The following is a 17,498-nucleotide window of genomic DNA, read 5'->3' as shown; positions in this document are numbered from 1 at the left end:
TCTTTATTGACATATTAATTTATCTTTAATTTGGATCATAATTGGGTTTTGAAATTAATAAAAAAAATAAAAATAGAAGGAGTTATGAGTCTTATCTCTTATGAGACTCAAATGAAAAGAATTTATTATACTCACATCCCTTGAGGTTTATCGTTTTTTTACATACACCCCTTGACGTTTCAAAACTGTTGCATATAACCTCCTATACTAAGACAAAAAATGATAAGAAATTATGCAAAAAGGCATGTTAAGGGGTGAAATGGCCTAAAAAGATTACTCAAGGTGTAAGGTCCAACATCAATACAAATATTTTATTTCTTGTTTATTTATTTTTTTCTCTTGTTAGGGGTTATATGTAATAGTTTTGAAACTTCATGGGGTATATGTGTAATTTTTAAAATTTAAAAAAATATATGTGAAAAAACGATAAACTTCAGTGGTGTAAGTGTAATTAACTCCAAATGAAAACCATCGAACTTAAAAGCGCGGGTGCGTTAACTTTGAATTGTGTTCCCTCCAAAAATCCGAAAGTCTCCCTCCACAGTCTTAAACGAATCTTTGGAGCTCCAAATTTTTAACACAAACACCGAAGCCCTCTCCGCTTGATACAGTCTACGACACAAATCACACTATTCAGAGGTCTCACAGAGCCAAATCATGTCAAACCGCCAAGACCTTGACCTCCTTCTCTCTCTCCAAGATAGGGTTCCGGAAACCCCTCCTGGTTCTCCTTCCCATTCTCCAGTTACAGGTATAAATACACCCATCTATTGTTTTGGTTCATTTTCATGTTTTTTAATAACTTTTTTGATGGGTTTGCTCATTTTCGCTATGGTATTGGAAAATCGAAATGGGTATCTCTCAATTTCTCGAAAGGTCTAATGGGTCTCTCTCAATGGCTTTAATTTTAGCAGGGTACCTTTCGGACGATGAATTTCCGAGCCGAAATGGGCAGGCAGCGGACATGTCCGTGTTTAGGGATGCTGTTCAGGACTGCCTTGATTACGAGCAAAAACCGGTCCAGAAGACTGGCAAATTGAACCGGCCAAGTGCCTCCACCGATCCAGAAGTTGAGAGGTTTTCGGGTTTGCGAATTAGGTAGCTTATAACCCCAACCGATTACATTTTTATATTTGTTGCTTAATGCTTGCCAATCCCAAATTGATGAAAATGTTAGACTATTTTGACAATATATTATCTAATGTGGAAGACTAGAAGTTTTTTACTTGGTTTTTCCTTGGAAGTTCAAAGTTGTGTGTGATTTGTTGATCTTTTTTCTTTTGGTACAGGAACCAGTTGATATCTCCTTCAGAGCTTAATGATCGCTTTTCAGACATTCGTTTTGTTCGGTTATCCACCATAAAGTAATCTTTTTGCTTTTTTCACATCCTTGCATATTTAGGCATTGTTTGGTTAGAATTATGAAAGTGGTTTACATGCTTTTAGAAACCAGAATGAATTTGATTTTGCACTTGTTAGCTAGGGAAGTATTTCCAAAGTTGTAACCAGATGCTGGTTGAATTGGATTGTGATATTTTACATGGGCTTTTCCAGGAATTCGTTGGTTGGGGATACTCTTAAGGGATGCTGGGCAACTGTTGGAGTGTTGACTGAGAAGGGGAATCCAAAAACTAGTAAAACAGGGAAGAGTTATTCTATATGGAAATTTGGGTGTTTGGATGAAGATACCGTTTCTGTTTTCTTGTTTGGTGATGCTTATGAGAGGAACAGCAAAGAGCAGGCTGGAATGGTGTTTGCGCTGTTTAATTGCACTGTACGCAATGATGCAATGGTATTAATTTGTCATGCAGTGTTTTTCTTTTCAATGACTTGTTCTTATATCATCAAAGATAACTGTTTTCATCTGTTTATGCAGGGTGCTGGTTTTTCTTTGAGTGTATATTCAGCCAGTCAAATCGTGAAGATGGGCACTTCAGTTGACTATGGAGTTTGCAAAGGGAAAAGGAAGGATGGAATGGCTTGTACTGTAGTCATAAATAAGTATGTAACCTCCTGTTCTTTGACCACTTTATTCATTGACAGTTATAATTACTGTCATTTAGTATTTGAGGCTTGGGGTAACATTGTTTATGGTTATTCCTACCAATGGAGGTTGAGATTCTTTTGCATCATTACGTGCATCTATATTTACAGTGGTTATTGTACTATTTATTAATATTTTTGACATCAATTCTTCCTGTTATCTCAGACGTCGTGGGATATATTGTAAATATCATAAATCGGTAAGCATGTAAATTTAATTCCTTATTCTTGTTTGCCTGTTCTGATATGTCTTCAAGGAAAACTTACTAACTGGTATTTCCTGTATGTCTACTTCTTCAGAAAGAATCACAGAAATATTCCTCAATGCGAACTGAGCTCAAGGGAGGGTAGGTGATAAATGCTTAACATCACCTGATTCTCTTTAATATAGAGACTAGAGTTCACATTTGTGTAATGAAAGGAACTCTTTTGTGTAATATGTTTTAGTTTCTTCACATGGGTGATATAATTTGTTTGAATGTATATATATTTTTTGTGCTACCAGGAACCTGAGAACAGCATTTCTGAATCCTCACAAGTCAGAAGGAATTTTTTTGGTTGATCCTCAACGTGACAAAACAAACTTGAAAAAACCTATGCAGCCAGTGAAGCTGTTGTCCGTGGAAGGGCTTAAGAAGGCATTAAGGTTTGTCATAGATAGCATAGATTTAAGCCTCATTTGATTATGAAGCAATTCACTAAGGCTCTTTGGTTGCCAATTATACAATGCCTTCTCATTTTATAAATTTTAGCAACAAGAGAAAATCACTAGTCAACTGCTGAATATATAGCTGGCAGTGGCATCTCTTTTGCACATGAAGTTTTGTTTATGGTGAGTTTATAGAATTCTATCAATGGTTTGATTATTGACTTATATGAACAGTAATGCAGCTAAAGTGACTACAAATGCACACTCACAAGGAATAAGGTTTCTGGCCGAGATCTCAGACAATAATGCAAAAGATATGATGAAAGAGTCAACTATGCGAAACAAACAAATCTCCAAATTAGAGAAGAGGTGAATCATATATAAGATGTTTCTACAGTATTTTTATTTGTGTATGTAACTTTTTCTTTTTCCTTGTCACTGAAGATTTGTTTACTGTTCCTCAGGAAATCATCTGCCACAAGCATGGGTCCATCTGCAGTCACCGGAAATCAGCAACTGGATGCAAAAAGAAAGAAAACTGAAAAGGAGAGTAATTTGGCAGACAAAACAAAGCAGGGGATAGGAAAGATGATTGAATTATATTATGTTAACTCAGATGAAGAATAATGAGACTTGTATACACTAAATAAACATCTTGGTTAAATCCATGTTGAATACCAAATCTGGGAAGTATATTACTGGACTACTGAGATTTGTGTTTAATAACTAGAGCTCCTATCAGATACAATGCACTGAAAGCAGAGAAAAATGATTGTATTTTTGACCCAGAAGTAAAAAGTTCAAAACTCAGAAGATACAGTAATTTTCTTCTGGGGTTGGTGTATGATTCTGAATCTCTGATGCCCACCGGCAAAGCGCTTATTCCATGTCAAAAGAATTGAGCAAAGCAGAATCCTATAGCTGTTTGGCTTGGTCACTGAAACAAAATTTGTAAGATTCTTGCCAATAATATTCAATCTTTTAATTGCTTTAACATTGTAGAGAATGTTGTGAGCTGACATTTCCTCTTTTTTTTTTTTTAATTAATGTAACATTGATAGGGGATTTGATCTAATTCTATATTTTACCAACTAGCTAGGACTGATTTTTCTTATCAGATATAGCCATATAGGTAGAGTGGTCAAGATATTTACTATTTTCTGGTGGTATCTTTAGTTACAGCAATATTTTGTGCCATGGGTGGTTTTGGGGTAGGGTGATGAAGGGGCAACTTCTATGATTTAGACTTGTAAGCAAAACATGAAAAACAAAAACAAAAAAAATAAAAAATAAAACGACATTTTACCCTTTGTTTTGTCATAAGGGTTCCAATTCCATGCACGATGGTTGATTATCAATGTCTATAGGTATGGCATTGCTAGTGCTCAGAACCCAAGCTCAAGGTCATCACATGCTAGTAATCTGGAATATTAATTTTGTGTTATTTGCTTGGATAAAACAACAACAGCATGTTACTTGAAATTGATTTTGGTTTAATTATGGGGAGGGGACCAATATATCTTGACAAAGCGCCAGATGGAAAGATGTTGATTCGAGAGGAGTAGGAGGATAGTTGGCCATTCAGCACATGGACTAATGAAGTTGGTATGAATCTTCCCATGTGCTACTTAAATTTGTATTCATTTCCACATTAATTTTATAGGCACAAATAATTAGGGAATTAGGATTTTCCATAAAGTTCTGTTATTAAAGTGAATTTAACAAGAATCTTTTACCCTTTTTCCAAAAGAGGATCAATAAGGACAACATGTTCCTTCACTAAATTGATAGGGTCTCAGGACCTATGGGTTTGGCCACCAAAACCTTAGTAGGGTTGTAACTTGTGACTACATCATGTCTTGTTAGGCAAAGGGTTATTTTAGTTTATTATACTTTTCAACCAACAAAACCAGTATGTCTTTTTTAAAATTCTTTAAAATTCTTTAAAAAAAAAAAAAACTAGAATCGAGCTATAATCGTAAGTGTGGGGATAAGTGTTATATCACAACGACAACTAAAAAGTATGCTTGAATACGCCTGAGTTTGCCTTTTTTTCATTTTTTTTTTCTTTCTTGACCTGAAGGCTCCATACACACCACAACAAGAACAACAAAGAGAACAATATAGAAACAAACAGAAAAACAAGAGACAGAAGCACCTAACTAGTAACTACAAACAAAACTTTGAAAGAAAAGAAATGAAGTATTGTGAAGCAGGTGATCGATCCTCGTTTAAGTCCAAACTATAAAAATTGACCACCAGAATATGTATTTAATGAATTAATTACATCATTGATAAAGAATGCTCAACTACTTCTTTACCCTCCCCACGTTGTGTTTGATGTTTTGAATTCAGCTGGTATTGTTGTCTACATATCATTTCTCTTTTATTTCCCTCTCAACATTAATTGTTTTCTCAAACATCTTTTTCATTTACTTAATCCATGAAATGCGATGACAAGCATGATATGATAATGCGTCATGCGCCTTAATTTAATTATTAATTCTAATATCACTTGTTTAGAATTCATATTTTTTTATTTTTCAACAAATTACACTAATATTGTACTCAACTTAATTACCTTAAAGTGTATACATTATATTTTATATAAAACAATTGTACATAATTCACATAATTCTTAGCAATTTTTACACTTTATTAACCGTTGCAACCGCAACCGAACAAAATTTATAATAGAATTAATTACTCTAGGGTACATGACAAGTATTTTATTTAACCTCTACTATACCTATTGTTCAAATTTAACAATAAGGTCACATTTGTAAGTTATGATATTAAAAAAATATGTTTTTTTTTTCTCTCTCTCTCTCTCTCTCTCTCTCTCTCTTTGTGCTTGATCGAAGCCTGCTCGAAGCCTTCTAATGGATCTGCTCCGAGCTTGATCGAAGCCTTCTAGATCTGCTTTTACCACTCCGACTTCTCCTCGATTGGGCATGAACACAGCTTATGGTACGTAGACTCCTACTTTGATTTTTTATCAGTAGAAGGTTTTTGATTCTGAAACTGCAATTTCTGGAACATTGGAAGTAAACTGAAACTGCAGTTTATTGGAGTTGTAGTTACTAACTGCAGTTTCTGAAACTGCAAATGAACTGAAACTGCAGTTTATTTGAGTTGTAAGCTTGCAGTTGTAGTGTAAGTGAAACTGCAGTTTCTGAAACTGCAAGTGAAACTGCAATTTCTGAAACTGCAAAGTAAACTGAAACTGCAGTTTTTTTGGAGTTGCAGGCTTGCAATTGCAGAACGATGCTTATGAGTGAAGATGAACAATTGTCGATTTGGTAAAGTTGAAGAAAGAGATCGATTTGGCAAAAAAAAAAAAAGAGCAGTTTTGGGCTGTTTGTGTAGCTGGTTTGGTTGTTATGCGTTTCTTTTGGAAGGTGTCCGCATGTTATATATTGGGGGGCTGGTAGATAGTGTCCGCAAGTTAATAAAAATAGATTGAGTGGTTTTGGTTAATATTTTGCTTTGTTAGTACCTTATAATTAATGGACTCTTTATAATATATAATATGTTATTAACGTGTGCATATATTTTTCAATAATTATGATGTGGTGGGTGGACGGGCAATTAACCGCTCAACAACCACCATTTTATTAAAGGAATAATTACTTGGTTAGAGGTCCAATGAGCATGACGGGTCAAGCAACTCATGAATGCCAAGTCAAGTTCCCTTTCTTAATCTTCTACTAAATAACTTTTTCTTTCATTATATTGAATATTATTGATTATTGGGTCGCCTTTGAAGCCAAGGATCCCTATGATCCATTCCCATCTAAGGGTTTTCCATAGCTTTGCTTAATTCACAAGAAAGCATATATATGCATGCCCCAAATCTTCCACTAGGATCACATCATTCATAACAAAATTAACATTGTAAATTCCCCCATCAAACTTGTCAAACATCTATATATCCATCCTTAATTCGGGTTTTGCTGGCTAGCTGTCTTTTTCTTTTGAAACTTGGGGACACCATTGAACGTGCAATTGCAACACATTTATGTCAAATTGATATGTATTGTTGCCTTGTTGGGCCAGTGTAACTTTTTAGGCTTAGTAGTTATGTAACTTTTTAGGCTTAGTAGTTATTCAACATAGTTTCAGATTCTTGTTTTCAAGAAGTTTCATGTTCAAAACTTTCAATCCTCATTACACACTTATTTGTTAGTTGTGCATAGAATTGCGCATACTAAATTGATAAATTTAATATACATTATTGGCTCATTCCCTAACAATTGAAGTTTTTAGAGTTGCTGGTCTAACAATTTAGATATCTGAACATTTAACAAAATAACATGTATAAATAATAATATTTTAGACTAAGTAAGCTTGTAAGGACGACAAGTTCCTGACCAGTTAAAGACTAAAGTATTATTTGTATTTGTAACAAACACTAAGATACTTATTGCTATATGTTTTTGGTGGTGTTTTGTGATGCTGTAAAGCAAGGGTGGGCTGTGCATGTGTTGCCTAACATGGTGTATCAAATTATGATTTATTTAATGGCCAAAAAAAATTATGATTTATTTATGCTTTTAGGTTAACTACTAAGGTCAATGTTGAAAATAAGCATTGAGCATAATTTAAACTCAATTAGTAACTTATTTCTTTGTATAAATATGGGCCAAGGCTAGGCTAGGCCAGATTGTAAATGAGGAATGCATGTCCAAATATAATTATACTTTATAATTTTTTTTTTTGGTATAATACTTGATGAATGATTTAAATGAACAATTTGGCAATATGAATTGTATGGTGAAGGAATATTTCTGTGTGTATGATGTATATATATTCTTGAGTATTTAAATAAAATTAGGCCTCGTTTGGGAGTGTTGTGGAGGACCCAAAAGTTGTTGTGGATGACAATTCTCAATCACCTATAACAGTTTTGGTGTTTGGTAAAAAAATAAAAAAGTGCTTTGCCCCACAATTCTCAACTCCCCATAGCAAAAATAGAAAACAAGTTTGTAGGTACTTTTGAAAGCTGCAGTGAATCACAGCAACAATGAAAATTTTATTTTACTCATAATACCCTCATTTTAGTAATTATAAATAGCCACAGCAGTTTTACATTACAATTTACCAAACACCTTCATACTGCTTTTTGTACTCACAACACTTTTAAAAATATAATTTACCAAACACTTAACTGCTTTACTTCACAGCTGACTTTACTTCACAGCTGTTTTACTTCACAGCTGTTTTTTCTCACAGCAATCCCAAATTAAGCCTTACTTCTTCCTCCAAACCTCTTTGGTGAAATTTTGGACATTGAAATAAAAGTAAATGAAAGGGCTTTCCAAATATATTCTTTTTCTCTTTTTTAAAAATTAAAAATTGAGAGAAACACAGAAATAGAAAAAGCAGGAGTTTCCAATTTAGGAATGCACCAATCAGAGCATTTATGGTTCAAAACTTCATATGCAAACCAAATTACATGATACAGCTACAATCTGTAGACGTACATGTATCAATTACAAGGAACTTTCACATTGATACAGACGTTTGAGACCCCCCCCCAACAGACACATTATGAACACAGAGTAAATGAACCAACAATAACTGCATTGATGGCACTAAATTAATTAATAGCCTAATATTCCTTGTTTTCCCAATAATCTTCTTCCCAATGACAGTAAAAAGTACAAAATAAAAGGTAAAAATGTCTGTGATCTTCATTTTCTATTGGATCTCTTGAAATAAAAGAAACCCAACTACCCAAGAGGTGTTTTGTAGAGTTACTGAGAGTAGAAAGAAAGGTTGAAACTTGAAATGGGGTCTCTGTGGTTGAGTGAGTCATTGAGGTGCACAGTGAAACATTAAATATCATACTCCTATTATTATAGCTGGCAAGAGCTGGCTCTTTAGGCCCAGCCCCCCTAATCTTTCCCATCCCATCTTTTTCTCTCCCTCCTTCTCTTTCTCTCTCTGGGTTCTGGGTCTCAAGGACTTGTGGGGGTTAAGAAAAAGAAACCCACTGCTGCAATCTGAAAGAGGGTTTTTGTAAAAGTACCAGGTGAAGAAGGAAGAGGCAGACTTGGGTGGAAATGAGTGCTTCCAGGTTCATAAAGTGTGTAACAGTGGGGGATGGAGCGGTGGGCAAGACTTGCATGCTCATCTCCTACACTAGCAACACTTTCCCAACGGTAAAAGGGCTCTTCTTATTTTCCTTCTTTCTTTTTATTCTTGGTAACAAAATGTGAAAGTTTGAGTCTTTGGGGTTTGTCTTTAGCTGGTTTCCTCAGCTGAGCCTGGTAGGACGGTCTGGTTGCTCAATGTGGAAACATTCTTGAACTGAGTGGACTGGAAGGATACATGTTCAACTGGGTCTTTCAATTTACCCTCTGTTCGATATGCAAAATAGAATGAAGAAATCTTAGATTTTTGATCAAATTTGAGCCTTGATGTTTGGATTGAGCTGATCAGAGCTCTTTAGTTTTTTTTTTTTTTCGTGTGTGTGTGTTGTGGTGCAGCATTTTTTAAGAGGGTTTTCTTGGTCTTGTTTAGTTAACCTTAACCTTTTCTATGATTTGTCATTCTTGAACCTGTGTTGAATCTTATCTCAACTAAGCCAAGTAACTAGCTGAATTTAAGCTCAGAAATAAAATCATTCCTACAATATACTTTTCTTATTTTTTTGTTTCTTTTTCTTCCTTTTCTAAAGGATTTAGCTTACATACATTTCTTGATTGGTTATAAATGCTATGCAAAACCTTTCTGCATGGTACCTGTTTCATGGGCTAAAAGATTGTTCTGTATAAAGGTGCTTTTGTGATCTCAAAAAGTATGGCATGTATGTACATTGAGAATTTATCCAAACTTTGTATTGATGTGATTATTAAGATTTTCAGAACTTTTTGTTTTTGTATTTTTGTTAATGTTTGAGTTTACTTTGATAGAGAATGATTATGACTTGCTGTGTTTGATTGCAATATGTTGGGGAGCAGGATTATGTGCCAACCGTGTTTGACAATTTCAGTGCAAATGTGGTTGTGGATGGGAGCACTGTTAATTTGGGGTTGTGGGATACTGCTGGTAAGTTCAAAACTCATAATAGTCCTTCATCATATTTTTTTCTTTTCTTAAACTTAGGGCTGATGTTTTAAATTCATGGAACAGGGCAGGAAGATTACAATAGATTAAGACCATTGAGCTATCGTGGGGCAGATGTCTTCCTACTGGCATTCTCCCTCATAAGCAAGGCCAGCTATGAAAATGTTGCCAAGAAAGTAAGACTGGCACTATCCAACAGATATTTCTTCCCCCCCCCCCCCCCCCCTCCCCTTCCATCTTTTCTTTTGCTATTGTTTGATGTCTAAGTTTTACTGATCTAGCTTTTATTTGTTTTTTTTTATTTTTTATTCTTGTATGTTTCAATGTTCAGTGGATTCCTGAATTGAGGCATTATGCACCTGCAGTTCCAATTATTCTTGTTGGAACTAAGCTTGGTGAGATCTCTACTCCCTTGCTTTCTTTTCTACTCCTATTATGTTACTCTTGATTACTATAGTTATTTCTACTTCGATTGCTTCATAATGTAGTTTTTTCATTTCCATTTCAAATTCTTTTCCTAGGGCTGTAGCCTTTCCCGCTTATGCTTATCTAAGATTCTTTGTTGGATCCTATTGTAAGTAACTAAGTATAGTTGCATATTTCAAGATACAAATGCCAGGTCAAGTGCAACTTTTGTATGTACTATTTCTGTTTTTGAATATCTGGGTTACTTCTTGTGTAATCTAAATCTACCAATTAGCTTCCTGAGAAGATCAATGGTTCCTAATGGATTAATATGGTAAAAGTTAGCAAAAGTTACAAATATTAAATGATATGAAAGGAACCTGTTGTGTATGCTTAAGGTGTACCAGATTGGAAGGCTTTTGCTATGTGACCCTAAGGTATTATATGTGTGGCTTGTGCTCAAAAGCAGCCTAGGGGTGCTGCCAATCTTCTGTCCTGAAGTTGCTGTGCAGTACTTTTTTGTTGGATTTCGATAGGTTACTGTGCAATCATAGTGATGTAACATTCCTAGAAGTTTCTGTTTTGGTTACTGTGCAATCATATAACAGCTCTCTCTCTCTCTCTCATGCATAGATATCTTTGGTCCACATTGACTGGCACTGAATTGTTTGCCAAGGGTGTTCTTTGTAAATCCCTTGTAAATCATCATTTGTTTTTCGTACAATGTCATTATGTACTTATGTTAGTGTGGTCTAACCGGACCATGCCTGATGTGATGTTGCAGTAGTGACCATATGTAGTCTTTTGTGGATATCATGTTATATTGCAGTAGTTACTGAATGCAATCTTATCTCTGCCCCATCGCTGGTACATTGCTTTCATGACTGCTAAATATTCTTCCTGTAGATCTTCGGGATGATAAGCAGTTCTTTATAGATCACCCTGGTGCAGTTCCAATTACCACAGCCCAGGTATTTTCTAGTGCAGCCTGAGTTTATGATCATAGTTGTCTTTGCTTAAGTACTTATCTTGTCATCAATCCTGTTTCATAGAGTCGGCCCAACTAATATCATAATAACCTGATTTTCTACATTATTTTCTTTGGGTTCTTTTTGAAGGGAGAGGAGCTAAAGAAGCTGATTGGGGCTCCAGTTTACATAGAATGTAGTTCAAAAACACAGCAGGTTTGAAAATTTTATTCAAATATCTTTAGACCTACAGGAAAGTATGCCATGGTCTCATGACCAACAACTAATGTTTGTGTTAATTACCCCTTGTGAATGCAGAATGTGAAAGCAGTCTTTGATGCAGCCATTAAAGTGGTTCTCCAGCCACCAAAGCAGAAGAAGAAAAAGAAGAGAAGAGCCCAGAAGACCTGCTCCATACTGTGATTGTGAAAAGAATAATAGTGTTGGGAACAAAGTGTGATGAATTAGTCAATTATCCATTAATCTCTCTCAGTCACTGTATCTCTTACCTTTTTCCTCCTGGAGGAAGCAGCAGGCTGGGCGGCGGCGTAGTTTCGACTGACAGATGTAGGAGCTCTCTTTATGCATCAAGTTCTTTCGTTGTTCTATCCGGGCAGTGTTCTGATTTGTATATTAGTGCTTCGGGTTAAGAAACATGCAGAACCCTTTGTTTTATTTGGGCAGGATTTCCCTAATCTATTATTTGTCTCTATATATTACTGAAATTTTACTTCTGAAGAAAGATGATATCCACCTCTTGTAACCTGATTTACTACATTTCAATGTTCAAGATTATATATATATATATATATATATTATTGTCAGGAACTCAGGAATATTATTAGAACCTCTATTTAGAGAGTAAGTTCTCTTATGAGATAATTTCACATGTTATTTTGTCAAATTGGAAATCATGACTGTTTTTTTTTTTTTTTCTGCCAAGGGAAATCATGGCTGTTGATTACATGGAATCATGCCTAAATGTGCGGTTATGATTCATAGCCCAATAGCACAGCGTGTTAGATATTTAGCAAGAAAATCAAAAATCTTCTCTTTTTCAGATTGAATTTGGATCATTGATTAGGTTGACTATTGACTGAACTGTGTGGTTTAGATTCAGTCTAAGAACTTATAATTAAATACATTGAATGTAGATACAAGGAGAGAGGGAGTGGGATGGGGTTACCAACATCTGTATGTGGACAGAATATTGTGTTTCTATTCGGTTTGAGAAAATTTCCTATTATCTTTCGTATACACCCATCACCTTCAAAATTGTCCCAGATTCTCAAGAAACCAACTGTTTGAGCTAAGCACGAATATCTTTTCTTTTGGGAGGTGGGAAGCACCCACTGCCAATGGGAGTCCTCATGACATATAATTGCCTAAAAGAGGATATTTCTCTAAAATTTAAGCCTTTTACTGAAAGTAAGCCATGCCCTCCCATTTAGAATCTATTACCTTTTATTGCCAAAATTATCACTTTCGGTACTTGTTATGGCATCAAATTTCTCTAAAACAAGTAATTAATGTGCAATTATACAGTACCTTGTTAGGAAAGACAATATCTTTGAATTTTTTATTTTTTGAATTTCTAATTCTTTCTTTGCAACTTTGTTCTGGTATTGATTCTGTTCCCACTTTCATCAGTCCACAAGAATTCATATGGCCCTCTCAATCTCCACTACCACTTCATTAAATACACACCACCACCTGCTATTTTGCAGGGTGTCAATAGATTACAACCCTTTTGCAAACCCATCTTTCTCTTGAAATTCTGAATACTCAACCCAAGAAACTTGGTTTTGGAACTGCTTGAATAATGGCCTCAAAGAGAATATTGAAGGAGCTCAAGGATTTGCAGAGAGATCCACCAACTTCATGTAGTGCAGGTACAAGAAACTGAAAAAATTTAAAATTGGGCTTATGGGTAATGGCTACTTCATTACTTCTTACTTAGAATAATATGTGATTTCTTATATATGGTGCTGATTTTCAGGTCCTGTGCATGAGGATATGTTCCATTGGCAGGCAACAATCATTGGTCCAAATGATAGTCCCTATGCAGGTGGTGTATTCCTTGTGACTATCCATTTTCCACCTGACTATCCTTTCAAACCTCCAAAGGTACTATAAAGCAATTAAACCTCACTAAATTCTGTTCCATAAATCATTTTCTCAAATTTATGGTCATATTGTCCTTCTACCATTCAATTAGATATATTCTGATGCTTTCCTTTGGTAAACAAAAAAATCCTTGCAGGTTGCCTTCAGGACCAAAGTATTCCATCCAAATATAAACAGCAATGGCAATATCTGCTTGGACATTCTCAAGGAGCAATGGAGTCCAGCACTCACCATATCCAAGGTAATAACACTGAGATTTAGGTGTTAGCTTCGTATACATTATTGACTTATTTCCTGATAGTTTAAGTTTTCGGAATCTAGTGGTTAGTTAATTTGATATATGAGGAAATTACAGATTTGGTCCACGATCTTTTTTAAGTTCAATTTTGGTCCACTTATTTTATATTTAGTTCAATTTTGGTCCACGATTCTTTTTAAGTTATGATTTTAAATCATTTTGGTTGTGTTTTCTTCAATTCTAATTAAAGTATAAGTTATATTTTATTATTTCTTAGTCGTAGGAACCAATTTGGAGTATTAGAATTAAAGAGAATGGAAGTTTGGTGAAGTTTAAAAAATCTGAAAATTTTCTACGAAAAATTGGTAGTTTCGGGTACCCTACTTTGGAGACATTTATCTTGAGTTTTAGAACTCCGATTTAAATGATCTTTATATGATTGTAAAGAGGAGATGCATAGCTTTAAAACAAGTATATGTTTGCTGAATTTGGCTAAGATTTGATAGGGTAAAAGATGAGATAAAGTTGAGAAAACAAATCTGGACCTTTATTGAACAAGTGAAACAATTAGTGGACCAAATCTGTAATTTTCTCTATGATATATATTAGAGGTTTGATTTTGGGAGGTACTGGATTCAAAACCCTCGATCTCCATTCTCCATTTTTTTGTCGGTTTGCAAGGTGAAGGATGCACCTGTAAGGAAAAAGTTTGATATATATTATTGACTTGTTCTCTATAAACACTCTTACCATTCAATTATTAATATCTTAGAGCACTAGAAGACACTTTGTCCCACATCATTACTAAAACTATTTTTAAGGAAGCATTTATATGGTGATATGCAGGTTTTACTGTCCATATGTTCACTGCTGACAGACCCAAATCCTGATGACCCACTTGTTCCTGAGATTGCTCATATGTGCAAGAGTGACAGAGTCAAGTATGAATCAACAGCTCGGAGCTGGACCCATAAGTATGCCATGGGCTAAACAGACCCTAATGCTCTCTGTATAACTAGTGATATGCATGCACCTAGCTCCTTAATTTCACACTTTATTATAATTAATAGTTTAATACATCCAGCTAATCTCTTCTTCTTACTACCTATCTGAGGAATTAGAAGTAACCGAGTTAGGCTCCAAACTTGTAATTTGAGCTTTCTTAGCTTGATATGAATGGCTGGAAACTTTTTGAAGTTACATTTTTTAACATTAATGGTGTTTCCTTGCTTGAAAGGATTTCATATTGGTGTGGAAATGCAAATAATCCTGCTTGGTCTAATGGTCTGTGTACTCTTTTATCACATTTACTAGAGAATGTGCTTAGTGAAATGAAATAAATGGATTCAAATTCTTCAACTTTTTTTTTTTTTTTGTCTTCTTCTGGTGCCAAGTAGCACCATGACAACTCAAAGAAGGCCCACGGATAATGATTCCCAAAATAAAATATCTCAATATTTTGGGTGGGCTTAAGAAAAAGCCCATTGGAAGAAAGAGCACCAGCTACAAAAATGGGCCCAGTTCTTGACTTCTGACTTTGTATGGTCCATTTTCTGTCATTGTCTATTCCGTTAAGAATCATAAATAAAAAAATAAAAGTAATCGCTCTTCTTTCAAACATAATATTAGCGAATCCCAGAAGGCAGAAGTAGGTGTTCCGATATATTAGTATCAAATATTTAGTTCAGTAGTACTGAGAACAATTATATAATAGTAATAATAATGTTCACAATAATGCACATTACTAATTAATTACCCATATTTTAATATATATATATATTAATTCAACGTGCATTGCATGCGTATATATATATATATATATATGCATGTATTTTTATGAGTTCCATGACATTAATTCAAATTATATTGAAAATGATTATAATTTTCAAATAATGTCAGGCACTAATTAATCATGCCAAATGGAGAGTTGGGTTATGTATGTGCATGCGTACGTGTTTGCAATTTTTGTATAGTGATAATTAATGGTCTGTATGCATATGATTAATTGACATTATTATTATTATTATTATTATTATTATTATTATTATAAAATTGGAAGATTGGTAGGGCATGACTTGACCTACCATATATTCTCCTAACATAAAATTTCCATGCATGCCTCCAAAAAATGTTGATCATTGAGCACCATGGTCCATGCATGGGCCATGGCAAGAGCAGTTAATTAGCTCCCTTTGTAAGACCCATGAACAATCGTCGGTGGAAAGTTGAAACCCCATTTAATTAGTTTCTTAATTAATTGTTTCCAATCTCAAATTGATATTGATCTTCTCTTTTTTGCCTTTTCTTTTTAATTAGAGAAAATCGAATCTTTTAATCTATTTTTCTACTTTTCATTACTACCACTTAGGACTGTGAATCATCAACTTCACTTTAATGACTATGATTCCATGAAGCTAACGCAGCTCATTGCTTTGAAACTCTGAATGAGAGTACTAACTCAATGGGTCTCAATACGAACATACTTGTACTACTATAGCACATATCTTTCGATCATGAGCCACATATAACAAAGGCAATGAGTCATTGACTTCTAGACGTGTTGGTGTTCCCCTACCATCCTTTTGTCGGTAGATTGAATAGACATCAGACCAATCCAAGTGGCAGAGAAAGTATCACACCAAAAAACTTGAAAAGCAGATGCCCCAAGGAATTATACCCATTTCTTTCCTTTTTTTAATAATGAATATATGGCTTAATTAGAACCCATATATCATTAAACATTAACTGATCCACTCCAACCCACTCTACCTAATGCCACATTGATCCACTCCAACCCACTCTACCTATTATTGTACCCGCTCTCATTATTTGGACTAATAATAAAACTTGAAATTAATGATTAGGAATGGTAATAAGGAAAACAAATTACCCAGTCACGTATAAAATAACAAGTGCTTCCGAGTCAAAAAGAAAATATAAAAAAAATAAAAAGTGTGGCCTTTTGCAGGTTGCCAAAGGAATTTACCAAGCTCACCGATAAAATAACATGCAAGTGCTGCCGAATCAGAAAAATAGAAAAACATTAAGTGTTGTTGGCTTTTGCCTTTTGCTGGTTGCCAGGTGCTAATTAAAAGCAATGTCAAGTTGATTGGAAACAACACCATGCAATAGAAAGAGAAAGAGACGTAGGGGGCTTTTTTATTTATTTTTTTCATTTCATATATATATATATATATATACATATCTCATGCAGAAGTAATGAATGGAGGAAAAACAGGAAAAAGGTACTTAATTAAGGAAACACATTTTGCAGTTTGAAGGTGAAAAATGCGTTTAAAACATTTGGTTTATAAAAAAATTGATACAAGATTATTTATCATATGGTTTAATTAAAGTATTGACAAAAAAAATATATATATATATATATATATACGAATTTATGTGGTCGATCTCATGCATGCATGTGGGTAAAAATAATGATGATGGTGAAAGATGAATGAATCAAATTATTTTTGTAGGACCTTTTGTGCATGTGAATATTGTGCAGGGTACATTTATTCAGAAATTTTTTTTTGTCTTCATATTGAATGAAGTGAAAAAAAGAAAGGGAAAAAGTACTTTCCTTACCTTCATTATTGAAATTTAAGGTCTAGTCAATTTCGGCCATAAAGGCAAAAGGTCTAGTCAACTGGAGTGCCAAAAAGAAGAGCATATGCATATGAACCACAAATACAATGAGCCTCCTCAGTACCATTGATTAGTTACTACATTTGAAGAAAAAGGAGATCTTATACCATATAGTTTTCATTTTTTATAATTAATGTCGTCACATATATAGCAATAGCATTAGTGTCTAGTGTCTACTGTACCAAAAGGAGCACCAATAATTATCCAATCACTTTGCATTTTTGTTTCTCATTTAGGCAATAATTACACTTAGAAGTGTCTGATGCAAAATTGCTCTAGATTATGTACCAACCATATTGATATGGTATTTATTAATGGTGATTGATATACATTTTTTGTGTATAGA

General features: G+C 34.4%; 3 protein-coding genes across 3 annotated transcripts; all 3 read left to right on the top strand.

The window, feature by feature from the left end:
• Positions 1-657: 657 nt before the first annotated feature.
• Positions 658-3,319, top strand: MCM10 (minichromosome maintenance 10). Its single transcript, XM_086255214.1, has 10 exons — positions 658-751; positions 915-1,098; positions 1,290-1,364; positions 1,555-1,792; positions 1,877-2,001; positions 2,210-2,243; positions 2,344-2,390; positions 2,549-2,689; positions 2,927-3,061; positions 3,157-3,319. Exons 1-10 carry the CDS (start codon positions 658-660, stop codon positions 3,317-3,319), a joined length of 1,236 nt encoding a protein of 411 aa, XP_086111340.1.
• Positions 3,320-8,736: 5,417 nt separating this feature from the next.
• On the top strand, positions 8,737-11,976 carry LOC147276399 (rac-like GTP-binding protein 5). Its single transcript, XM_086252817.1, has 7 exons — positions 8,737-8,859; positions 9,661-9,748; positions 9,833-9,942; positions 10,098-10,161; positions 11,078-11,142; positions 11,290-11,355; positions 11,458-11,976. Exons 1-7 carry the CDS (start codon positions 8,761-8,763, stop codon positions 11,560-11,562), a joined length of 597 nt encoding a protein of 198 aa, XP_086108943.1. The 5' UTR covers positions 8,737-8,760; the 3' UTR covers positions 11,563-11,976.
• Positions 11,977-12,346: 370 nt separating this feature from the next.
• Positions 12,347-14,863, top strand: LOC147276398 (ubiquitin-conjugating enzyme E2 28-like). The gene is made up of 4 exons (XM_086252976.1): positions 12,347-13,031; positions 13,139-13,266; positions 13,403-13,507; positions 14,351-14,863. The coding sequence occupies exons 1-4, from the start codon at positions 12,962-12,964 to the stop codon at positions 14,492-14,494; spliced, it is 447 nt and encodes a 148-aa protein (XP_086109102.1). The 5' UTR covers positions 12,347-12,961; the 3' UTR covers positions 14,495-14,863.
• The last annotated feature ends 2,635 nt before the right edge of the window (positions 14,864-17,498 follow it).

The sequence above is a fragment of the Dryas octopetala genome, chromosome 8, assembly GCF_963921425.1.
Source record: "Dryas octopetala chromosome 8, drDryOcto1.1, whole genome shotgun sequence".
Taxonomy (NCBI): Eukaryota; Viridiplantae; Streptophyta; class Magnoliopsida; order Rosales; family Rosaceae; genus Dryas; species Dryas octopetala.
Note: the sequence above shows the minus strand (reverse complement) of the source record. Positions and strands in the feature narration are given on the sequence as shown.